This window comes from Carassius carassius, chromosome 34 (genome assembly GCF_963082965.1).
Source record: "Carassius carassius chromosome 34, fCarCar2.1, whole genome shotgun sequence".
Taxonomy (NCBI): Eukaryota; Metazoa; Chordata; class Actinopteri; order Cypriniformes; family Cyprinidae; genus Carassius; species Carassius carassius.
The window spans coordinates 5894468-5921396 of NC_081788.1; the positions used below are offsets into that span (position 1 = coordinate 5894468).

Sequence of the window (26929 nt, forward strand, 5' to 3'; positions counted from 1 at the left end):
CTGCGCTTGTCGATCCATCCCACTGGCTCCATTGGGGTCCTCCCTAACTCCAGCTCCACCTTGGTCCTATGTCGCTCTGGCTCCACCATGGCCTTCCAGATCCCCACCTACGTCTCGGTCACCTGGGCCCAGCCTCTGCTCTGCCTTTGCCCTTTGGATCCTCCCTGTCGCCCTGGCCCTATGGCTCTCTATCTCCACCCCAGTCTCCTCTCCCACCTGCTCCACCACTGTCAGTTGGCCCCCTGGAGTCTTCAGCCCTTCATCCACTATGGATCCTCCCTCCATCGTGCTATCCACGAGGGCGAGCATGATTTCACCAAGTAAAACATGTTCCTGGATCAACATCCTTGTTGATCCTGGAACAACATTCCAATCAACCAATCAGAATTGAGATATAACTTTTCAGGAAATATCTGTTTTAGGCTTACAATCAGGGTTAGGTGTTTCTACTCCCTTGTTAATTAGCTATCATTTCCCACTGATTTTAGAAATAAATTATGGGTAGGGTTAGGTTTAGAGGTAGGGATTGGGTTAAGTCAATATTTTTGGAAAATAATGTTGATCCAGGATCATCAAAAGATGTTGATCCGGGAACATGTCTTACTTGGCAAAATCACGGTCGCACCTTCCAGAAGAGGGGAGTACTGTCATGATCATAAACTTTTAATTAGTTTTCTTCCCTCATGTTTCACTTGACCTAGTTTCTGTCGTTCTTTGATTAGTTCATTCAGTTCACCTCTGTTTGATTAGTTATCATCCTCACATGTCTGTCCCTCGTTATCTCACCCTACTTAAATTCCACTTTCAGTGCAGTTAGCTTTCAGCTATTAGTTGTGTATCCTGCATGTGTTACCTGTGTTTTGTATAAATCTTCTTCTTGGATTACTATTAAATGTTATTTGTATTACCGTAGTCTTCATGCACCTGCCTTCACAAAAGTGTAAGAGTATAGGATATGGTTCAGATTAAATATACAGTTTATCTGGAAAATATGTTCACTAAAAATACTAATTTGCACAATGCCACAGTTGATCAGAATCAGAATTGCAGTATTCCAGAGAGCCATATACAGGTGCTGGTCATATAATTAGAATATCATCAAAAAGTTGATTTATTTCACTAATTCCGTTAAAAAAATTAAACTTGTATATTATATTCATTCATTACACACAGACTGATATATTTCAAATGTTTATTTCTTTTAATGTTGATGATTATAACTGACAACTAAGGAAAATCCCAAATTCATTATCTCAGAAAATTAGAATATTGTGAAAAGGTTCAATATTGAAGACACCTGGTGCCACGCTTTAATCAGCTAATTAACTCAAAACACTGCAAAGGCCTTTAAACAGTCTCTCAGTCTAGTTCTGTAGGCTACACAATCATGGGGAAGACTGCTGACTTGACAGTTGTCCAAAAGACAACCATTGACACCTTGCACAAGGAGGGCAAGACGCAAAAGGTCATTGCAAAAGAGGCTGGCTGTTCACAGAGCTCTGTGTCCAAGCACATTAATAGAGAGGTGAAAGGAAGGAAAAGATGTGGTAAAAAAAGTGTACAAGCAATAGGGATAATCGCACCCCGGAGAGGACTGTGAAACAAAACCCATTCAGAAATCTGGGGGAGATTCATAAAGAGTGGACTGCAGCTTGAGTCAGTGCTTCAAGAACCACTACACACAGAAGTATGCAAGACATGGGTTACAGCTGTCGCATTCCTTGTGTCAAGCCACTCTTGAACAACAGACAGCGTCAGAAGAGTCTCGCCCGGGCTAAAGACAAAAAGGACTGGACTGGACTGGACTGTACTGCTGCTGAGTGGTCCAAAGTTATGTTCTCTGATGAAAGTAAATTTTGCATTTCCTCTGGAAATCAGGGTCTCAGAGTCTGGAGGAAGAGAGGAGAGGCACACAATCCACGTTGCTTGAGGTCCAGTGTAAAGTTTCCATAGTCAGTGATGGTTTGGAGTGCCATGTCATCTGCTGGTGTTGGTCCACTGTGTTTTCTGAGGTCCAAAGTCAACACAGACGTATACCAGGAAGTTTTAGAGAACTTCATGCTTACTGCTGCTGACCAACTTTATGAAGATGCAGATTTCATTTTCCAACAGGACTTGGCACCTGCACACAGTGCCAAAGCCTCCAGTACCTGGTTTAAGGACCATGATACCCCTGTTCTTAATTGGCCATCAAACTCGCCTGACCTTAACCCCATAGAAAATCTATGGGGTATTGTGAAGCGGAAGATGTGATATGTCAGACCCAACAATGCAGAAGAGCTGAATGCCACTATCAGAGCAACCTGGGCTCGCATAACACCTGAGCAGTGCCACAGACTGATCGACTCCATGCTGCAGTAATTCAGGCAAAAGGAGCCCCAACTAAGTATTGAGTGCTGTACATGCTCATACTTCTCATGTTTATACTTTTCAGTTGGCCAAGATTTCTAAAAATCCTTTCTTTGTATTGGTCTTAAGTAATATTCAAATTTTCTGAGATAATGAATTTGGGATTTTTCTTAGTTGTCAGTTATAATCATCAAAGTTAAAAGAAATAAACCTTTGAAATATATCAGTCTGTGTGTAATGAATGAATGTAATATACAAGTTTCACTTTTTGAATGGAATTAGTGAAATAAATCAACTTTTTGATGATATTCTAATTATATGACCAGCACCTGTATAATATTCAACATAAAAAAGCATAGATTTTCCTTTAAAACATAAATATATTTTTTTACAAATAACAAATATTTGTTGATTTGATCATGAATGGTCTACATCTTGGCCTGTATACATGTTTTATGCAATATATTGAATATTTATATAAAGTTAGAAGGGGAAAAAGCTGTTACATTTTTTTTTACCAATGATTAATCCTTAAATGTTAGGATTACATTCTGCCATAATCATCATTTTCTTCCACACCTTGTTAATCAACATTCATATTAAAATAATCAAAACTGGTTTGTTAGTCACATAATAAGGCCATTTCTGAATAAGGAAAAGATCGTAAATGAAAGATCCTTAAAAATAAATGCTGCTGAGCACTAATACATTAATTAGAGCCAGATTAAGTGAAACATACACAATAATATGGATATATTTAATTTAACCGTTAAAGTGTTTTTCATGTAGATGGCTGGATGAATAAACAAGGAGAACATATACATAGAAAACATATAGAGAGTATTCCAAATGTAATTGTACACATTAAAATGTCCATTTAGGACAATAAAGTACACTTTATCTTGCATTCATAGAAATTGAAAGGTACAAGCTATCACTGGGGCGATACGCTTTCAAAAGGTACACCTTTGCACTTTATTTACCATATTAGTACCTAAAGTGTACATATGCAGTATGCCTACCTAATAATATGTATAGTACTTACAGTCAGTGCTTGAAGTGGGCCAGTACGGTGTTGGGTGTTCAAGCACTGCCTACGGTCTAAATATTAGTACCCACTCAGTGTACTGCCTGACTGACAGCTTTTGTGTCTTTTTATTCTGAGTAGGCTACTACTATACACAGAGAGAGAGCACAACACTCACAGACAACATAATAGACACAGAAGTACACAGTCGACTTAGCATACACTAGTTACACATCACACAGAAACAACAACACAGATCACAACATATACATATACAGAGGCATGTCACAAACCAGTGGAAGAAGCACCAACAACTCTCTGCAACAAAGTTTGTAACCCATGCACTGGCACACAGCCCAGCTGCACAAATCACTTCACCGCTATGAGAACACAATATGAGCGTGTCTCTCTGTGAGTGTGTGTGTGTGTGTGTGTGTGGAGGCAGAGCTGCGATTTTAAACCCGCCCTCGAGTGGGATCTAATTTCCCCTAAAACCTCCCATTTTTTTCCTCCATCCCACCCACTGCCGATCATCTCTCTCCGGCTGTACCTCTCTATTCCTGCTCCACTAGCCCAATCATGGACCTCGCAGCGAGGTGTGCGTTTCTGTTCTCCAGCTTCACCCTGCTCGCAGCGCTCGATCTGGACGCAATTGATCCCGGCTACTATGTGGAGACCAGCAGCCCGTCAGATGTGATCGACTACAAAGATCCCTGCAAAGCTGGTGAGCCCGAGAGACATTTATTTCCCCTGCTTTGATTAGATGCAAGCTTCCGCGCAAGCCACGTAAGGCTGACAACTTCACTACACTACTACAACTGGTACTGTGCGAACTATAAACTGTAGATGACAGCGCAGAATAAATACGCGATCCGCGGCGTTAAACACCAAAATACTTTGCGCTAACTGTTGACACCACAATTGATTAAAGATTGCGCGGTGTTTTGACACTAGACACGAAAATATTTACTTCTTTGGCCAAATCACAAGTTTTTCTTCGTTTTCTTTACGAAAAGTTTCGCGAAAATTTGCATTGGCCAACGGTGCGCCAAAGATTTTTGTTTTTTGAGTTGTTAATTACAGTTAAAAGTAGCATATGTGCAAAACTTTTCATTGTGATTATCAGATTGGGTTGCTATAGCAATGCAGTTTTATTCCCTTGATAGCGTTTTCGGTTTTGTTGTTGGAACATCCCCCTTTTGCCATGACTTAATTTTCCTGCACAGGGTCCTCTTCATCACAGAAGTTGCCCTATGAAGTAGGAGGATGTAATTTATCACTGAGTGTTATTATTGCATACTTTATTTTAAATATGTGAAACTGGTTTTATGGTTTTAAATGCGAAAACACTCTTGGCAAACCAATGAAATGAGTAGCCTAATAGTAAAAATCATGGTTGATATTATGTTACACAATTGAAAAGTCACATATTGCACACAATGTACATGCTATAATACTGCATGCATAGTATAGATGTATGCTGCTTGGAACATAACTAAAGTTATAAAAAAAGTGCTTTGCCTGATGTCCCCTATTTCATGGCTAGACCAGACTTGTATCATATACCTACATCTTCCAGAGGATTACTTTATCTTGACCTGAATTCATACCAATTATGTCTTATATAATTACGGTTTAGTAGCTCTAGGGAAGTAATTAATTATTTGGGTCTCAAGAGAAGCAGGGTCTAGTTTCACATTTCGTGTTTCAGGGCAAGCGCCCTTATTTTGTCGCTTGCCAAGAAGAGGTTATTGAGGTTCACAGCTGAAAATGTTTACTAAGCAGGAATGGTCCCAAATATGGCATGCCATCTAACTAATGCTTGAAATTGCTTAAAGGTGCATGCCTAAGCTTTATATTTAAGAGATTTTAAAGTACTTTCTCCAATCCCATGTTAATATACAAAGACAGCTTGGTAGATTGATTTCCGTAAAGAGTGTAAATACTGGGACTTTGTGGTGTTACCAAAACATTGCAGTATGTTTGAAATTCTATGATGCTAGAAATTGTTGTTAAAATTATTCTCCGTTATGTGATCAATAATACAAATTGGAATGACGTGAAAGTGAATAAATGGTTTAAAGTATCACTTGAAGAGATCATGTGTTAACTGATCTACTATGAAATTGAGAAATAGAAGTTGAATGCAGTTTCTAGGGTCAAAAGCACCCCAACAGTACATTGACCGTAATCTTGAGTTTATGGTGGGATGTCCTTTGTTTTGCCACCTGCAGGTTGACATTTGATTGGTTTTTACTCTGTTAAGTGGATGGATTGAAATGAATCCCAAGTTTCTTGAAGCTCACTCAGGGGTCACTCAGGAGAAGTGTAAAGTCGCAGGGATCTTCGTCTATATTAACTTGTCTGCTACTCCTTTCCACCTCCTTCCTAACTCCCTCTCTTTCATCTTCCTCTATTTTACTCTTTCAGGCCTGTTTTTTTTCTTCTATGTCCTCATTTGCAGCTGAATAGGGCCCTTGGCTGTTCATTTTTACAATTTCACCCCTCTGAGAGATAGACCTTCCTCTTAACAAGCGACTATAGGACAATAAAGCAGCCCACCAGCTGAAATTGGTATTCCAGGCAGATTAGGCTGGTTGACCTGCAAAGGCTCAGGGGGCGTCGATCTCATACTAGGATTAACTTCCCGGATTGTTCTGTCACTCTGTGATTCAGGCTCTCCAGCGGCGTTAAGCCAAAGCGATTTTGTTTTGATTGGTGACTTCTAGCTATAGCATTTTAAGCATCATTCCAGTTAGCTCTGCTAAGAGAAGGGGCCTTGCTGGCTTTTACTACAAATTTGTGTTTGTTTAAATGGTGCATGAACTTTTCGTAAAAAGGAAGCAATGTATTTACACGAATTGTTGTGAGTCAGAGTTCACTGGCCGTTATGACGCGATACACTGATTATGCGCTCATTTACAGCTGTTTGTCTTCTGCTTAAAGAGTTAAATCGCTCTGTCACCACAATTTCCGAGAAAATAAAAACGGGTTGTTGTGAGGTGACAGCACTGTAGAGTAAGTAATGCGCTAAACACTGTGGAAGTAATGCCCTAAATTTTTGTGCTGGTCAGGAAAGAGTATTGGCCGATCCTTCATTACCCCTAATACTTTTACTATGATGTCACTACCCATATTGCCTTGCTCTCTGGCCTGACTGGGCTATTGTAAATATGTCTATAACTTTGGAGAATGTTATACTTTCTAAGCCACACATGCAGATACCCTTCATCCCTCTCAAGATCTGAGTGGTAGAAGTGGGACGGGGTCTGAGATTGGTTCTGGATGGGGCCCAAATGGCCCAGCTGTAGAGATTATGTTAGATGAGATGACTGCGTGCACGAGAAAGGAGTGGTGTGAATAGATGTGGTAGAAGGATCATGCTGTCAAAGAGAGTTGCCCAAAAAAATTTGCTAGATATTGAAATGTGTATTGAATTATCTTACAATAACTCTAGCAAATATTAATTACTTGTTTATAAATCAGTTAAGGACAATGTTGCATTGAATTGATTGCAGATATGTAAGTTTTTCCAGAATATAAATCCAGCACAACCTCAGTTGACTACGACTATGTGTTCGACTTTTTATGCATCACCTGTCCTGTAGAGGGCTACACAGAGTAGTGTTGTTTTTATATTCTAGTCATAGTCATGGCAACCTTGTGACTTCCTCACATATCAATTGTTGTCATTTCCACATTTTTGTCGTCTTCATTAACGTTTTCCATTTTTGTTTTACTAGTTCTTTAAAAACTGTGATTGTTGCCCCTAGTGAACCCACTAATTAGTGCAATAAAAAAAATAAAAAATAAATTAAGCACACTTTTGACTCTGAGTTGGCATGAAATGGTAATCCGCCCTATTTATTTTCAAAATGCACGTTATAGGTCTTACTGTGAACAATTTAACCCTATATAGATATTTTATTTTTATTTATGTATTATTTACTAGTTTTACTACTATACTATTATTTATTATTTTATTATTAAGTTTCTGACCTCATAATGTTTAATCGAAATGTCCTAACTGGACCGTCCAGTGAAAACACCAGACTTATGCAAGACTTCTCCAATCATTTGGGTCCGCTTTAACCCCGCCCTTCATCTGCCTCCACTTTTGAGTGCAACACCCACATCTCAACACCAATCAACAATTAATGCATAGAATCCACCCTACCCACCTAAGTCCCGCTACATTTATTCTTTGTCTGTAATCTGTTTCACTCAGATGCATGTCATAGAAAAGATATGTCGCTACCTCCATTTCATTGTGACTTTAACCGCTCATTGCGAGGCAAAGTTACCATGAGTAGCCAGTTAAATTTAGACATTTTCCTCACACATACCTCTTTTTTTCCTTTTTTACCTATAACATTGGAATACAGTGCAGGAGATGGACCTCTTTATTTGCTTTTTTGCTTTTTTTGCTCATTTTGAAGTACCATTGTGTGAAGATTCATTCAAATATCACATCATTGTCCACAGAATTATTAGAGGTTTAGATCATGAATGATATGTAGAGTGACTTTTTGCTGAACTGTTCCTTTAGGAAAGACAATAGGATGAATTTTGATTTCATGCTGACTTAAAATGAAAGAATTTAGACTTCTGAAGAGAATTCTCTCATATGTGTTATGTAAGTGCTTAATTCATAAACTTTATGAAATACACCGGACAACAAATATACAGAGAGGCTGCAAAGCTCTGACTGCTAGCTTGCACTCAGCTGTAGTTCTCACATGGCAAATGTTGTTCCCTGTCTCTTTCCCCAGCATGGTTTTAATAAAGCACTCTTTGACCTGATTCCCTGTTGCACCACTCACCAAGAAATGTGGGGCTTGAATTCCTTCTTTTTGCGTCTTCAGAGTCTGTCTCATAGCTCAGCTTGGAAAACCACAAGCGCAGGCCGTTCAGCTGGAGCTGCTGGCCAAGCGCAGAGACTGTCATACATGCACAGCTGGTGACATCATACTCCCATGGTTCATTTTTCCTTTGGCGAGGACTGGTGGCTATTTAATGACTTTTCAACTGATTCTGCATAATTCCTATCAATTTCACAGTCAGAATCTGTTGGATAAATGAGTGGAATTAGTAGAGTTTCTCACAACAAAGTGTGCTTTGTGATTCTAGCACCCTGGATTGCATCAAAATTCTTCAGAGAGTTGTAATCTCATTCATTTAAGATGTTGTAATATTTTCAGTGCCAAAATATTATTTCCTATCCTATTGTTTAATATGCACAACTAAAAGTAATCTACTGGTTAAATGCTTGTGGCTCTGAGTTATGAAAACATGTGCTGTTTGTTTGAGCATCCTGACCAGCCCGGCATAGCAACACAGGCTCAACCAATGGTGTGAAGTTGAATGTGGGGCAGTTTATTTGGCCAACCAATAGGAAATCGTGGGAGTATTTGTGGAAACGTGTTTGAAGACAGTCATTATTTATGCAGGTCTGTTTGGTGATGCTAGTGGTGTGTGAAACATGCTTGTTTAGATTTAGATGAAAGCAAAAACCAAGGTTATGGTGAGGCATTAACAATTGAAGTAGAAAAGACACAGAAATGTAAAACTTAACATTTTATAAAAGCACCTACATTATTGTGTTATTCAAGCTGTGAAGTTGTTGTTGTACTTTTTACAACTGTTTCAGAGTCTTACATTTCATGGCAGTAAAACTGGATAAAACTGGTTACTAAGTATGTTTTTTTCACACTAAAGTCAACTAACTTCAAGTCAAGTGTAGAAAAACTTCATATTGTTTAAAATCTTGTGGCAGCTATTAAAGCATTTTAATGTTTATTGATTGGCTACATTGACTTCTATTGTGAGTGCCTCACTATAACCCAGATTTCAAACAGAATTAAAAATAAAATTGGAAATGAATTGTCTTAATTAGTTTTAATCAACATTATGGCAAAATTGCCATTTGATTTTTGCATTTGCTAAAAGATTTAAAGTGCTTTGTGACAACGATTTAACCCCCCCCCCCCCACTAAATCTCAGCAAAAACATTGGGTCTTAATTATGGCTTTTACAGGACAACGTGACAAATGTACTTGGCCTGATTGTAAGGAAAATCTCTCTCAGTATTATAGGAATCTCGGGAACTTGAATAGTAAAGTTGTCTGCTTAAAAATATAAGACTGTATTTCTAACCTGAAAACCCTCCTGGGAACTTTCGGTGTATTAATCTAGATAAATTCTCCCGTTTATGGAATGAAAAATAAATGAGAAGCAGTCACGCACAATTACTGTGCCCCTTTCCAACTGCAATGTCTTTTTCCTGAAGGAATTGGAGAGCTGCATTGCATAACATTTGTCTGTCGGCATTATTTCCATAATCCAGCCTCAGGAGAACAAATGAAAAAGTTTAATTTGTAAGATCTCATTTTCATAAGCTTCAGTATTCACCAAAACTCTTAGTGCTGTTGTTTCGTGGCTGCACTCATTGGTTCATTAAGCCGTCTCTGCTGTTGTGCAATGGACGTTTATAATAGTAACCGTGCCAAAGATCTACTCTCTTTACTCCCTCTCTTGCCCTCTGGGTGAGGATCACAGAAAATGAGGGCTTGATATAGGAGAGTGAGCTGAGGTGAGGTGAGTGTGCCTGCAGACTGTAGGTCATTCAGTGCATGCCAGCATGGCCTGGTCCTGTGGGTTTCTGCGTCTGTCTGCCAGCTGATGTGACTGTGGCACATTCAGACCTCTCTGGCAGCTAAACCGTGAACCATACATCACCCCTTGCACGTCTGAACCCATTTCTGATGCTTTTTTAAATTGATTAAGTTTAGAACTGATCTGAGACCTGCACACAGTTTCATTACACTCCCAGACATATGAAGTGTTGCGGAAGCTACTTTGATATTGTTAAAGCTATAAGCTGCTTTTAAAGGTCATTTCTGCACCTCTAAAATTATCAAATGGAATTGCTAAAATAATGTCTCGAACACTACCCCTGTCTTTCATTGATTGGCCAACAGATAGTCCTGCCCCAAACTCACACAATTGGCTGAATCAGTGTTACTGTGGAATATCAAACAAGCAAAGTCATGTTTCAAAAAGCACACAAGGACCACCACACTTTTACTTTACGTTTTTTTTTGAGGAAATTAACTAGGAGAGCTTCGATCAGGATTGTTGAGGCCGATCACAGAAAGCAATATCTGCCCATCCCATCACCGATACCGATCTTAAAGCCTTCTTTTTATCAGGTAGAATTATTTATATTGATGATCCAATCAAAATTTTGCTTGTCATGTCAGACTTCTCACGGCAGGTGGGTCATTAGCTTGAGATCGGTTTTATGAGATCTGCCTTTTTAGAGACCGCCGATCAAGAGCACCCCTAAAATTAACTTACAAATGACTTAATAGAGACAAGTTTGTTTGGAGAAATATAGCATCGCGTCACTTGCTCCTCAGTGGATCCTCTGCAGTGAATGGGTGCCATCAGAATGAGAGTCCAAACAGCTGATAAAAACATCACAATAATCCACATCACTCCAGTCCATCCTTTCTTTGTCATCATTTCACATCAAAATCCACCAAAACGTTTAAGAAATGTTTTAGATTGTGCATATTTCTCTCCTGATTCAGACAAGACAACTTATTTACTGGCCAGAAACATTGGTTTGAAGTAAAAATGTCTTAATGATGGATTGTTTCTTACAAACATGCAGCATTTCACTTCACAAGTCATTAACTGATGGACTGCAGTGGTGTGGATTACTTGTGGATTATTGTGATGTTTTAATCAGTTGTTTGGACTCTCATTCTGTTGGCACCCATTAACTGTAGAGGATCCATTGCTGAGCAAGCGATGCAATGCTACATTTCTCCAAATCTGTTCAAACGGATAAACAAACTCATCTACGTCTTGACCTGAGGGTGTGTAAATATTAACTATTGCTAGATAATATCTTTGAAACAATTATCAGATTATATAATTTCATTTTAAAGACCAGAAAAATATTTATCTCAAATATAGTTATCTAAAAACTTAAAAAACTATTCTAGGTTCAATACTAAATTAGAATAACAGCACAAATGTCCACATTATCTATTACACCCAGTATAATAACATAACACCCATGATTGAAAAAAACCCTACTGGTAAAAGGCAGTTTGTCTAAAAAAAAGTGTTCTAAGAAAACTGTTCAAATCAAGCGATTGGCTAAAATGATTCAGGCCTCCCAACTGAGACGGAGAGGAATCTTCTAGAAGATGCGTTTGATTATTGCCTCTGTTTGCTCAGTTGTAAGGCTCTGCAATTTAATGTGATATACAGTGTGTGGCAGGTTATAATCTTTGTCACGCTACTCTGCTGCTTGTTACTGGAAAAGCTGTACCAATTTAAAAACAGCTGAACTGCTGGAACAAATGTAGTTCACTAAAATACAAACATTCTGTCTTCATTTACTCATGATTATGTCATTACGAACTTCTTCAACTTTCTTTCTTACTTGGAACACAAAAGGAGATATTTAGGTAACTATTCATTTATTTACCGTGATGTTTTCCATGTTCAATAAGGACAAAAAAAAAACCATAAAGAGTGTGTGAGTCACTACTTTTAGGTGGTAAACCTCCAGCATTTAAGCCATGGGTGTTTCATACCCAACGGACTCAGACTGTCAGCCGAATGTTAGCACACAGCTTGAGTTTGTACATTTGACTCAGATAAGAGGAGGTCAAGAGAGGTAAGAAAAGCATGGAAAAATCATGTGGAGGAGGACATCTGGTTTTCATACGTCTGCCATTCTAAGAAGCTATATGTTTTGATACTGGTTTTCAAGTCAGGAAGTAACTTCCTGTTTCTTTTCTATTTTTCCTAGTATGCTGCTTTCTGCTCAATGAGTTATAACAATCTAAATCCATTGCCCGGCAGCAGAAACTCTTCTGCCAAGTGAGGTCCAAAAGTCTGTGTCTTCTAATTGAAATGCTTTATTTGGAACAATTTTTTTTTACAGTTTTAAGGAATACTAAATTATATTAACTAAAATTAAATATTCATTTGCATAACAGAAGCACTAGAGCTGCATGTGCTCCACGTGTTTGTCTAAAACCAGATGATCATGTTCTCCAGCATGATTTGATTATGATCCAAAAAGAGCATCTTGTGCTTCAGTGGAATCAAGAACATCTGACCGTCTGTACAAAGTCACATGATCAGTGTCCTAGAAAACAGTGCACATCATTTTTCATTTTTTAATCTTAGAAAAATTGTATTGCTGATTAATGCTAATATAAATATTATCGATGCTTTCTTGGACCATTTGACATAATAATCAGCATCATTTTTAAAATCTTGACAAACATATATCTAATCAGATACACTCTTAAAAATAAAGGTTCTAAAGTTTAATTTAGAAAATTTTTAGTTATTTCAAGGTCCAGTTATCACTATTAACAAACCATCGACGACGACTTTTGCCTCAATAAGCTTCAAATTTTTCTGCTTTTTCATAGTAAGTAAGATGGTTTAGGTATTGGGTTGGATTAGGGATGTAGAATATGGTCATGCAGAATATGAGCTTTATAAGTGCTAATAAACAGCCAATATGTTAATAAAAGGCATGCTAATAAGCAACTAGTTTATAGTAAGAACTGATCCCAACATTTTAATATTCTAAAGAACGTTTTGTCCAAAGGAAAGTTTAACAGATGGAACCACTGGTGCCTATAAAGAACCTCATGTCCAATTATTTGGTTGTTAGTATATTTTTGTATTAATTGCCCAATAAGCACTCACGCTTCCAGTTTTCTTTCTAAGCAAATGAGCAGAGAATATGAAATAGAGAAACTTCAGTCTCTAAATGCTCTTCGCATAATTCACTAGTATGAGCCTGTTTGCCACCTCCGGTATTGCACTCCATTTGTTCAAATAATGACACAGCAGGATCTAACAAACAACATGAGCCCTGTCGATGTCTTCAGCATGTGTTTGTATAGAGTGAGCAGGTGAGCATGTACGGATGTTTATATATGTGTGAAGAGTGCTCTGTGAGCCGTTCTGATGTGAGCAGGCAGTGAGTAATGAAGTGATCTGGAGAGTAAGGCATGTATTCCTCGGGGAAGTGTTTAAAAGGCTTGAGAAAGGCACATCGCTGATGTGGGTGTTATATGTGGGGTAAGAGCATTTCATTGTGTGTTTATTGGCACAGTGTCACATCATGTCAACTTTTATTTTGGTTTCGGGCAAATTTCAGCTCTGAGCCAGTGGTTTACACTAGAGAAATCTTCCCACACATTCATGCTGTTATATGCAAACATTATAATACGCTACTGTTGACATTTCCTGTAATGTGCCCTTCATTTCTGTAGTTTCTACTATCTGCCCAGTGCTGTACTGTAGAGTAAGTCATTAAAGGAATAGTTCACCCAAAAAATGGCAATTTAGCATCACGTCACTTGCTCACCAATGGATCCTCTGCAGTGAATGGGTGGCGTCAGAATGGGAGTCCAAACACAATATGGATTAATCACAATAATCCACACCACTCCAGTCTATCAATTAACATCTTGTGAAAAGTGAAAAGTTGTGTTTTTAAGAAACACATCCATCAAGAAATGGCCTTGATGGCCCGAGGGTGAGAATTCTCAGCACATTTTCTTTTTTAGGTGAAATACTTTAACTACTATCTTAAGCACATTTGGCATGACAGTTCAGATGTTTATAAGTCTAGCATCTTTTTTACATTTCAATTTGCAGTACTGCAATACAAACAGACATAAACATGAATTTCAGTTCCTGTGTTCCCACTGAATTTCAAATTAACCTCCCAAAAAAATAAATAAAAAAAGCGAAGTATGTTTAACTACTATTTGAGAGCTGTGTTTTAAAATGCTGTACTAAATGCAAAATGTGAGCTCAGTGCGTCCATCAAGTGCATGTTTACGTAGAACAACAATGGAATTGCTCAACATCATTAGCACTTTGGTAGGGGTTTAAGTTAAAGTAGTTAATAAGTTGCTAACCACATCGAATTTGCTTATAGCTTTATAGTGATAGTTTCAAAATAGCTTCCCAACTAAATTATATGTTTAAAAACATATTGCCCCTTAAACGGCTTCAATGCAGTTAGCACGTTTTTGTTAACAACTGGTAGCATTTTTTACTTAATGTAGCTAGCAACTACAACTACTGCTAGGTTACAGTTTCAGAGTAGCTTCCCCTAATGGGTTCTAGTGGCTCCTGTCCATGAAGTCTGTCTACATTATCTGAAGGTTTCAGCTAATTAGCCTCACAAGAGCGTGTACATTGTCTTCTAAATAAAGATGAACCCTGAGTGATGCCTTATAGGGAACAATATGCTTTGTTGTTGGTGTGAAACAATCACAAAAACCTTGGGAGTTCTCTGTCCAATCATCTCGTTCACACCTAATTAGCCACAATAATGAGAATGCAAACTGACCATTAAAAGCGAGTGTTCGTTTGCTCACTATGCTAGCGACACCTCTGCCACATTTATGTAGCTCTGAATAATTGATCCCGTCATTCTAGCAGTGACTTTGGAGAGTAAAAATTAGAGCTGAAACAACTAATCGATTTAATCGATAAAAATCGATTATTAAAATAGTTGTCAACTAATTTAGTCATCGATTCGTTGCTAAATAACTTTTATTTGCCGTAAGCGGCTCATTTCGTGCATATTTCAAATCTGCGGTGACCAAAGTGTGGCAGTAATGAGCCACCGGAGGTTTTACTCAGCCAGTACAGCAGGAGAAGTAGCGAATAGCCAATAGCTGGCCTCGTTTTATGTCACGTGCTTCCCGAACAGCGTCTCTGCAGCATTTAGCGGGATGTGGGAGACTGGGAGTACTTTACTTTGAGCCTTCAAAAAAGAAGAGTAACCTGTAAACTCTGCACTACTGAACTGTTTAAGGGGACGTTCACATATCGCGTCTTTTGCGCGCTCAAGTTTGTTATTTCCAACACCGCACCGCATCGAGTTAAAAACATCTCAACTTTTCAAAATGCTGCAAGCGCATCGCGGGTCATGTGACAAGAACTAACCAATCAGCTTCATCCTTTCCCGTAACAACGTTAAAAGCTCAGTCAAGATGAAAGGAACAGCTGATCATAGTTGTATATGGATTTCCATTTTGAAATAAATTTAGTAGCAGAGCTACTGCAAGCGATTTTTTGAGCTGCAAATCCATTTATCCTTTGCTGAAATTTCCGCGTCTTCAAGGAGAGAGCACGTCATGGTTGCTTAGCAAAGGCAGACGCCTCAGGGGCGCTTCTGCACGAGCGCTTTGGAAAGGAGGAGAAAGCGGCGCGCCTAGCGTTTTCCACGCGTTTTTAGGCACGATATGTGAACGGCCCCTAAGACTTTTATTTGTGCAGATTCTCCAGTACAATGTTGTTTGCAAATGTTTAGTCGTAAAAGCTGATAACATTGCTTTTTAACAGTTAACATTTAAAGCTTTACAAACATGTTCTGTGATCAGTTTGTCGTTTAACAGTTCAAAATTCAGTCGTGCAGCCTAATTATGACTGAATGAGAGAGGTAAATGTTTAAAGATATTTGAAATGCACTTTTTTTTCTAAGTATTCACTGCTCTTTTTCACACAGCAGGTTTTTTGTGTGTGACTGTCCAATTTTTTTTTTCTGGACAACCTTCTGATGGATTTTACTTTAAATTGTGAGTTCCATTCAGGTTTCATGCCACTGGCACTTTATTCGAAGGATTGTTTACAATTTCACAGCAAAAGCTATAAAGCTGTTTCCCAGTAAATAATAAAATACAATGCACTGCAATTTTATTCTGTTTTATCCTTATTCTTCGTGAAAATATGTTCTGAAAGATTCCTTAATAAGCTTCGTTCGGGATGTTAAACTACTTTAGGAGCTCTAAGGACTGCCATGGTGAAAACATTATTTTAAATCTTGTGAAATTTGCTAGAGTATGGGTCAGTGTTCTGATTGCAGAAGAGTTCGACAAAGGATTACTAACACAATAAAACAACTCCAGGTATATTTTTGATTAGGATATGACAGTGCAAAATGGTTAAAATCTCTTAAAAATCTATGCTGAAGGATAAAGACCATTTATTAATAATTTACTTGGGGAAAAAAATGGAAAAAACTAAAATATAAGTACATAAACCGATTAATCGATTAATCGTAAAAATAATCGACAGATTAATCGATTATCAAAATAATCGTTAGTTGCAGCCCTAGTAAAAATATAGTGTGACCTTTCTCTGATAGCACACGTACATCACAAAGAAGTCTATTTGACGTCTATCTCTATCTGAAAGAGGTATTTTTAGTGTGTTTGCTCATCTGCATTTTGTCTATAGGGTTTTTCCAATCAGATGTTTTTAAGATTTAAAAATGTATGTAAAACTGATGTCTTAAAGACGTCTTATCAGATGTTTGTACACAGCAGATGCTTTCCAGATGAAGCGATCTTTAACAGATGTCTTGCAGACAGATGTGTGCTATCTGGGTTGGCATGTATTTAAACTACAGTTCAGTCAACTCTAGGTGCTTCTTTACATGCATATGACTGTTTGTAGAACACAAAGGCTTACTAAGGATTAAAAATGCAAATGTAATGAGTGGTTAAGTGTTTGGATGGTTGGAGGAACCATTATTCACACATTCAGATCTCAGCTATAGCATATACAATGAAAAGGAAAATTTGGTCGTATACCTCTTGACATTAATTGCTCTTTCCGCTCATCGGGTGTCATTAATATTGGTGTGTAAAACAAGGGCGGTCTGGCCGATGGTTGGATCAATAGCTCTTTGTGCACAGTAATTGGTTTGTTATGGTTAGACGGGCCGCAGCCACTGTTCTGACCCCCTGCTACAGCAACTGTTTCCATTTAACACAGAAACACATGCGTGTGTGTTTAATTGTGCACGTGCAGTCGCACAGAACCAACCTGGTGAAAATACTGAAACCTTTTACAAATATTTACTCAAAAGAATCATGTTCATAGATAATTTTTCTTTCTTCCACTGTATATCAGTGGAATGGAGGTGGTGTTGGCGCAGTGGATAAGACACATGCCTTTGGTGTGAGAGACCTGGGTTTGAATCCATTGTGAGACATCAAGTCAACTTTGTTTATATAGCGTTTTTAACAGTATAGATTGTAACAAAGCAACTGAACTGCATTAAATATGAAAATAGTGTGTCAATAAAGCAAAAAGGCAGTTCATCATTGAATTCAATGATGTCATCATCCAGCTCAGTTCAGTTTAAATAGGATCTGTACAATCAAGTCACTGGCAAATCACTTTTTAATACAGTGTCCCCAACCAAGCAAAGCCAGAGGCGACAGCGGCAAGGAGCCAAAACTCCATCGGAGACCGATTGGAGAAAAAACTGCAGTTCAACTCCAGGCTGCAGCAAAGTCAGATTGTGCAGAAGAATCATCTGTTTCCTGTGGTCTTGTCCCAGTGGCCGTCTATGAGACAAGCTCTTGACTGTGGATCTGTCTCTGGAGCTCATCTACAGTAGTTTTCCTGGGGCCCATTTCAGAAAGGAGGTTAAGTGAAAACTCTGAGTATGTTAACCCTGAAATGAGGGAAACTCTAGGTTTTCTGTTTCAGAATGGGAGGTTTGTCAAACCTGAGAAAGCAGGGTAAGTCAAGCCCGTTTCTGAAAGAGAGCTATCTTATACTCAGAGTCAGTTACCATGGTAACTTACACTATGAACCTAACCTGGTCAGGAGCAGATATTCTTTGATAAACCCAGAGTTTTTTTTGGTCTCCTCCCCCTTTTTAAACACTTCATTGATGCACGCTGGAAAAATGCTCTTCTTACTAAGTGTTTTTTTTCAGTACAAACATAAAAAATTTTATAAAATAAAGATTGAATTTCTATGTAAGAAAATGATATAAGATACTTAGTGTTGTTTCCTGGGGTGATCTAAATTAAGTGCATTTTACTTAAATTATATGCCAATGTGTTAATAAAAATAATCTTAATGCAATTGGAAAACAAGATTATTCTGATTGTCTATTACTACGTGCAAATCTACTGTAGCTCCGCCCTCCATCAACACATAAGGTTAAATACGACACATGTGAATAACGGCTACAGTGGTGTAGGCAGTAATGTTTTGGGCACAGAAAACTAGCTTGTAATGCGATTGATTGGGTTAGAGTCCGGCTTTTGCCGAACTTGTTCTTCTCACTTATCCCATCACGTCACATTAAAATTTATTTTCAGTAAATATGAATAAAATGTTCTTAAAGCGGAAGTAAAGTGCCTAACGAGTGTTTAATAATGATGTAACTATTTATAATTGTAATAAATATAATCATTTACAATCTGTTATTATTGCATCCTGTTAATGTATAACAACACTGAGGTGCAAATGGGGCTAGTATGTATCTGCCAGTATAAAGTATAACTAGCATCTAATTACTATTTACACTTAGCACTTAACAGTTGCAAAGAACTGTTACTTTTACATGGTGAATAAAATATATCATGCTTTTCACTGTACATTTTTTCTGTAAATAGCATCTAGAGCTACTTGCACTTAGCCTAGTGTAAATAGGATTTATCGCTAAGAAAGTGTGTTAATTCCACTTAGTGTAAATAGCCACTGACATATTTTTCTTACTGTATTGGCAGATCATTTGTAAAATAAGAAAAATGCACTTAAAATATTATTATTAATATTATTATTTTACATATATTTTTTGCCCATGAGATACCATAAAATCATTAGCTATTAGTTCATTAATCTAACGTTCTGCCAGTTTTCACTTGTGAGATTATAACACTGAGAAGACTTATATTTGTATTGAGTTTGAAGTATGAAGACGGCTTTTTGGCGGGAGCTGTTGCCATGGTGAATTGTAATATCGGCGCTCCATTGATAATGGCTTTTTATAGTTGTGGTGCACGCGCTTAACTCAGAGTCAGTCAATTTAAAGTTGATTAAACCAACTCATTTCAGCTGTTCTCAGGGTAAGTTAACTCCGAGTTCAAGTTTAAACTCAGAGTTGGTTGAACCTTCTTATTGAAACGGGCCCCTGGTCTCTGCTATCTTTCAGGGCTGTAGAGGTCCTTTCTAGGTGCTGATCCACCATCTGGTCTGGATACGTAGTAGATCCGGGGGACTGCAGTGACCCTCTGATCTGGATACAGACTGGATCTGGTGGCTACGGTGACCTCGGAATAAGAGAGAAACAGACTGATATTAGCGTAGATGCCATTCTTCTAACGATGATACTAGAAACAAACATTTTGGTAGAAAATTTGTTAATTATATTGTCATTCACTTCATTGTTCCACCAATTTTTAATTATTTTAAAAAGTAGTAGCACAGTAACTCCTTCAGACTTCAGTCTCCCATGATCCTTCAGAAGTCATTCAAGAAACATTTCTGATTATTATCAGTGTTGGAAACAGTTCTTCTGCTTCATATTTTTGTGGAAAACGTGGGGCATTTTTTTTCCAGGATTCTTTGATGGATAGAAAGTACAAAAGAGCCGAATTTATTTGAAATGTAATTTTATAATGATGTAGGCTACTGTACTTTGTAAAACAGTCTTTACCCTCATTTTTATAACTTTTATTTAGTAAGGATGCGTTAAATTGATAAAGTTCACTTCTTACGAAAACACCTTACTGACTCCAACCTTTTGAAAGGTAGACTGTTCTTTACAAAGTGGCTGCTCTGCGACTAACGGGACGATCAAGAACGACTGAACACGATGAACGACCTGTTTGTTTTCCAAATGGCTGGCATCTCTTTGGTCGTGTGCCTTCAGAAGTCAACGATCATTCCCACGGGCCGTCTGAGAGTCTAGCCGTCTGAAAGCAGTCGCCTCCTTCTTTCGCACTTTCTTCATCCTCTGCCTCCCTCCAACAATCCCTGACCCCCGACACATAAAGCCCATTCCCAAGTCCGTGGCTGGAGTCTGGTCTGGGACACTGACTGTGATTAGGCCTTTCAAAAGCAGTAGCCACGTGGGCTTCTGTCACTTGATGTCCAGACTGCAGTGTCAGGAAATGTCAAGGTAAGCATTTGCTAAGAACAGCTGGAAATGTTTTTACAGGAGAGATGATTGAAAGGACTGTAGTGTTAACAAGATTCCCTCTTCCCCGCGGTCCTAACACGAATGCTGAGCACCATCTGCGTCTGTCCAGAGAAGAAATGTGTTTGACTTACATGAAAAGAGATTTCCATTTCCTCCAGGGAATGTCAGTTTATTATTGAATTTGCACATATTGTAAATATTTCCTCGACACTCTAAATCAACAACATTTTTCTGAAAGTTTGATTATCTAGATGAATCTCACTAGTCTATGTCTAGGTTACAATTCACCACAAAATCAAATAATAAAATATTTTAGAAAATAAGGCCTATTTAGAACAGTTAATTATTTTTGAAAAACAACATTATGCTATCTAAAAATGTTACTTCTGCATTTTTATTTATTTTATTATAGGTAGTCCAGTATTTTACTTAATTCTCACTAATATATAATCACCAAAAATATTTTTGTTGTAACTATTATTTCCATAGAAATTAATTTATTATTAATTTGAATACTTATAATATAACAACATAATTAATATGACATATTGTGTTATATTTTATGGATGTTATATGATATTATAATAATATGATAAAATAATAGAATACTAAAAAATTTAAAATTGTAAAAAAAGATATCTATAAAATTAATACAATAGTTTTAAGTTGTAGCTTGAAGGAACACTCCACTTTTTTAAAGTAGGCTCATTTTCCAACTCCCTTAGAGTTAAACCATTGAGTTTTACTGCTTTCGAAATCCATTCAGCTGATTTCCAGGCCTGGCAATAGTACTTTTAGCTTAGCTTAGCATAGATCATTGAATCTGATTAGACCGATAGCATCTTTCATGTATGTATCTGCAAATCCATATTTGCAAAATAAGTTGACACGATAATTACAGTATGTTTACACAGTGTTTTAAATCATGGTGGGTGAGGGTGTTTTCGTACGCATTTGGCAAATCAATGTGTACTTACAACAGTGTGGGGACTATTTTCAGGTGCCTTCTGCACCCATGGTAAGGCAACAAAGTTCCTTGATTATTACGCCGGAATGAGAGTATAGTTCCTAGCCATATCAGCCTAGAAAATCGCAACTTTTAATTTTCTGTTGGTCTTAGTACATAATGTAACTATAGAAGTGTCAAGTTTTAAATAGGAAAATATAGAAACTCTTTGGTCATTTTTGAGCGAGATGCTAACAGTCTAATCAGATTCAATGATCTATGCTAAGCTAAACATAAAGTGCTACCACCAGACCCAGAGATCGGCTGAATGGATTAAAAAAACTGTTTAACTCTAGGGGAGTTGTAAAAGGAGCTTGTTTAAAAAAAAAAAGGAAAAATGGAGTGTTCCTTTAAGCATTTCTTTATATATATACTAGATCATGGGCGACTACATTGTTTGACTGCTCGATTTTACACCTACTGATGATATTAAGTGAAACTGGCATTGTGACCTCAGACCTGCCAAATAGCCGAGGTCTTGATGAATGTGAATAGTGCATTTACATTTGAGGAGGTGTGACACAAGTAGCCATGACAGGCATTCTCATGCGCAACAGGCTACTAGTCTAACGCACATCTGCATTACGACCCCCAGGCCAGACGCTCCCACTGTTCACCTCAAATATGCTGAAGTCCTGAAATCTCTGATATTGTGGGTGGTAACTTTAAGACTTGTCTAGACCTCACATGTGATCCCCTTGGGACTTTGAATAGAAACCAAACTGGCTTTTGTTAATGAAAGTGCTGTTATGTTTGGAACCAAGGTGATCGTTCTGAGGAGCCAGGCATTGAAAAATGCATGAGAAAAAGGGGGTTTTAGCCAGCTGGACCACAATTACAAATCCTCTTTAAAGTATCAAATCAAGGCGTTTAAACCAAATCCATCTATGGGAGAGCTTCTGTTGTCCTCTTTTGATTGCTTTTGCTGGCGAGTGTGATTTCACCAAGTACAACATGTTCCTGGATCAACATCGTTGTTGATCCTGGGACAACATTCCAATCAACCAATCAGATTTGAGATATTACTTTTCAGGAAATATCTGTTTTAGGCATACCCTTTTTAATCAGCTATAATTTCCTACTGATTTAGAAATAAATTAGGGTAGGGTTAGGTTTAGGGGTAGGGAATGGTTTTAGTCTATATTTTTGGACAATAATGTCGATCCAGGATCATCAAAAGATGTTGATCCAGGAACATGTCTTTGGCAAAATCAAATCGGCATTTAACACCGCAGTTTTACAAGTTCACTTTTTTAAAATCGCTGTCCATATAGCAATATTGACTTGTAGCCTAATTGATTAACAAACAATCTGGTCAACATAAAGTTCTTTATTTGAAGCACAATTCTACAAGAAAGGTAACTCACTGAAAAAAAGGGTTGGTGCATAAAGTGTTTCACTGAGCTGAAATTTAAACTTAAAACATCATAAATGAAATAAAAAGTGTTTTAAGGGCTTCAAACTGAACATCTCATGGCTCAGTGTCTTATGGACTATCATTGATTGCAGTCACATGCCCCTCGGATGGCCATCTCCTGTAGTTTGGCCTTCTTGATCTTTGGCCTTGGCTAAACCAGCTGGCCACACCCTCTCTAGCAGCACAATCTTCCAGACTTGGCCCCTCTATGGTGATTCTGATCAGATCTTCACTGTGTCTGAATGAAGGATGCTCGAGTGTCTGATTTGAACAGCTAAACAGTCCCTAAACAGCTTATAGGCTACTACTGTTTCAGCTATTAAAATAGATCAGTTTTGTATGTAATAGTAAAGTGATTGTATTTTGTTTCGTTTTTTTATTAAGTTTATTTAGAAAAACATTTGGAGCTTTCTTGTTTGTTAAATATAAGTTTTCATTTTTTTTGTTAATGACCAAGCGGTCAGCGGCAGTCATTGAGCCTATTTTTGATCAATTAAGAGTTCTCGAATCATTATAACTTACCTAAAATAAAATCTATAGATATAAAACCATTCCAGCATATAAAAGTGTTTAAACGTTAAATGTGTTTGTGTGGCAACGCTTCAGTACATATTTTCAGTGGATACGCCGTCATTTTTGCTCATAAAGGTTAGAGTAATACATCATTCGTAACTGCAAAGGGTCTCTACAGTTTTTACTGTATTTTTTATCATATAAATGCAGCTTTGGTGAGCAGAAGAGTCTTCTTTTAATAGCATTACATAATCTTACAGACCCCTAACTTTTGAACAACAGTCTATTACATATGTATATATATGCCTACAAATTGTCAGGCGTGTGGATAAATTCTTTCCCATTGTCTTTTTTTAGGTTGAAACGTTAAATCAAGAGCACTCAGTGGCTTCTAAGGTTCTGCTGCAGCTGTTGAGCGTTTCTGTAATAAATGTGTCCAGCGGCAAACCCCAATCTGCCACCGCACTCCTTTATCCCACTTCATCAAATACATCCCATCTTTTCTCGTGCAATTTATAGATCCTCTTTTGGTGCATTCGCTGAAGTTCGTTAGTTCAAAGCCATTGTGCTCCAGATTTGTAACGTGAAGCCTTTCAGGCCTCGTGTGATGAGATTCTGTCTCCGTCTAGGCCTTGCGCTCCGATAAGCTCTTTTTCATTTGGGTGTATAGAAAGCATGAGGAGGATTGGGGTTTCGTTGGTGAGGATTTTGAGCTAGAAAGACAGAGATGATTAAAACAGGAATCCCCCGAGGAAATGCAGATAAAATGTGTCGCCGAAACAACTGGACCGAGAAATGAAAGGCGGGAGGCTGGGCTGGCGTTCATGCACTTGTTCTCGCTAGTCTTGGAATCTGATGGAGCAGAATTGCACACTAGATTAAGGGGAGGATTGCATCTCTCAGGATCTCTAGGGGACTGCTGGCAGTGTGTTTGTGCCATGTGTTGATGGCTCTGACACGGCTGCTGCCTTCAGACTCCGGGTTTGAGAGATCAGACATGGGCTGGTGGCCTAGCAACTGTTCGTTTGGGTTTTCAGTTGTGGTAACGAAGGGGCTTTTGCTTGTATGATTGTTTTGGGTTCCTTTATAAACTCTATGCACTTGAATACTCTTATCATTTGACATATATATTCTCTGTATGGATCATATATCATATCTCTATATACAGTACATTTCAAAAGTTTGATTGGTTTGAAAAAAAAAATACTTTTATTCAGTGAGGACTTCCTATTTATCAAAGAATAATAAAAAAAAGTTTCCACAAAAATATGAAGCTGCACATCTGTTCCTTGAGCAGTAAATCAGAATATTATTATGATTTCTGAAGGATCATGTGACACTCAAGCCTGGAGTAATGATGCTGAAAATTCAGCTTTGATTCACATGAATAAGTTACATTTGTTTTTATTTTAATAATATTTCACAATAGTTCTGTTTTATTACTTTTCAGTTTTGGAGAAAAAATATAGAGTGAATAACAGTTTAAATGACTAATTTTCTACTAAAATGTTTATGTTTCTCATGTCAGGTGATCTGGGTACTTTACTATAAAAATATGCAATTTTTTTTAAAGTGAAATAGTTGGCATGAAAACATGTTTAGCAGGATTTAAAAACACATTATAATTATAAATAAATATTTATTTATTTTTATAATTATTTTAAGATCCTGTTCATAAGAGCCCCCCCCCCCCATGTAATAACACAGGTTATGCTGTCTATGGAGCTAGCGAGGAGAACATAAATAAATAAATAACTTTAAGTAAGAAAGTATACTAAACTTAGTCAATACAAACAGTTTCCAAATGAAAGTGTTATTCATTTATTTATTCAGCATGAAAATGTGTTTGGCAGGAATTAAAATGGCAGGAATTTGTAAAAAAAAAAAATAATAATAATAATAAAAAAACCTAATAGTTAAAACTAACTAATTTCCTCATGGCATAACAGGTTTTGCTGTAGCCTATGTTTGTAAGAACTTTGATTTAAGAAGATTTGGTCTGTTTCGCCTGTTTGGTTGGTTCATCCAGTTCAAATCATCCAATTTAGAAAAATAAAAAAACAGTCCAGTTAATGCAACACGATTATGATATGATCAAACTTTTCTTGTTGCAGCTGTTTTCTTTGAAACTTCATCGGCAGGTAAAACCCTGTCATTTTTAGTTCTGTTTTTAGACAGAAGTTTGTCTGCAGACCTAGAGAGCTGCTCAGACACTCAGCACTGATCTTCATCAAGTCTTTCTAACCGCTCTAAGAGAGTAGATTAGCAAAATGCTTCTCTGTTGTTTATGACTCAGCTGCTCTTATGGTTTACACTGACACTGATTTGTGAAGTCACAACAAATGCATGTCATTTATTTTTCGGTGGATTTAAGGAAATTGAGTTGAGATGAGTGTCAGAGTGATAAAACAAAGTTGCGCACAGTTGAATTTTAATGCGCTGTTATGTCATAATTTATTTATTGTGGGAAAATAATAATTTTACTTTACATACTGTTTTTTATTTGTTATGCTGCTTTTTTTCTTTATTCATCTTTTATTCATCTCTTTATTCATTCATTGACTCATCAGTTTTGTGGCAGATTAAAAGTAGCCTACACTGATTTATTTAGATGTAATATGTAGCTCCAAACGAATATCCCACAGGCTGTATTTACTATAAAAAATACAGCAAAAGCAGTAATAATGTCAAATATTATTACAATTTAAAATAACTATTTGAATATATATTCAAATGTAATTGATTCCTGTGATCAAAGCTGAATTTTTAGCATCATTCCTCTCCTCCAGTCTTCAGAGTCACATGATCCTTCAGAAATCACTGTAAAATGCAGATTTGCTGCTCAAGAAACATTTCTGGCTATGATCAGCGTTCAAAACATTTGTGCTGTTTCATATTTTTGTTGGGACTGTTTTTTCCAGATTTTTGTTGAATAGAAACTTCAAAAGAACAGCATTTATTTAAAATAGAAATCTTTTGCAACATTATAAATGTATTTACGGTCACGGCTTACGCTGCTGGAAGGAACACGGAGCCGAGGGATAAACGAAACAAGGATTTATTAAATCAAACATAGGCAAGGTAAGTAGCAAATAACAGGTGGCAAGTGGCAAGTGGCAAGTAACAGGTAACAAGCGGACAAGTAGACAAGTAACAAGTAGACCCGACAAAACAGAACTGAAAGGACAAGGCTTTTATACAAGGGATAATAGGGAAAACACAGGTGGATGGAATGACTAAATTAACAGGGACATGGAACACATGCGGAAATGACTAGACACACCTGGGAACTAATCAAACCACATAGAGACAGAAACTGGGTCACAGGGGCAAAAACACACAAAATGAGTCCAGGTGTGTGACAGTACTCCCCCCTCCCCGTAGGTGCGTCCTCGCACCGTAGAAACAACAAAGGGAGGCCAGCAGACAGGGACCACAGAGGAAGGAGCCAGGGAGGAGATGACGGAGGGAGGAGCCAGGGAGGAGACAGGAAGGATCTGAAGCAGGAGGCACCCAGCAGGACCCAGGCCACAGCCATAACGGCCCAAGGTGGAGCCGACGGTGGAAGGAGCCATGGAGGAGGAATGGTCACCGACT

At 37.7% G+C, this 26929-nt stretch overlaps 1 protein-coding gene across 1 annotated transcript in view; it reads left to right on the plus strand.

The window, feature by feature from the left end:
- The first annotated feature begins 3898 nt into the window (after positions 1–3898).
- The window catches only part of LOC132115375 (bone morphogenetic protein 1-like), an 82071-nt gene continuing 59040 nt past the window's right edge, over positions 3899–26929 (plus strand). The window contains exon 1 of the mRNA XM_059523821.1: positions 3899–4100. Within this exon, the coding sequence (XP_059379804.1) occupies positions 3956–4100 (145 nt within the window). The 5' untranslated portion in view covers positions 3899–3955. The remainder of the gene's footprint in view (positions 4101–26929) is intronic.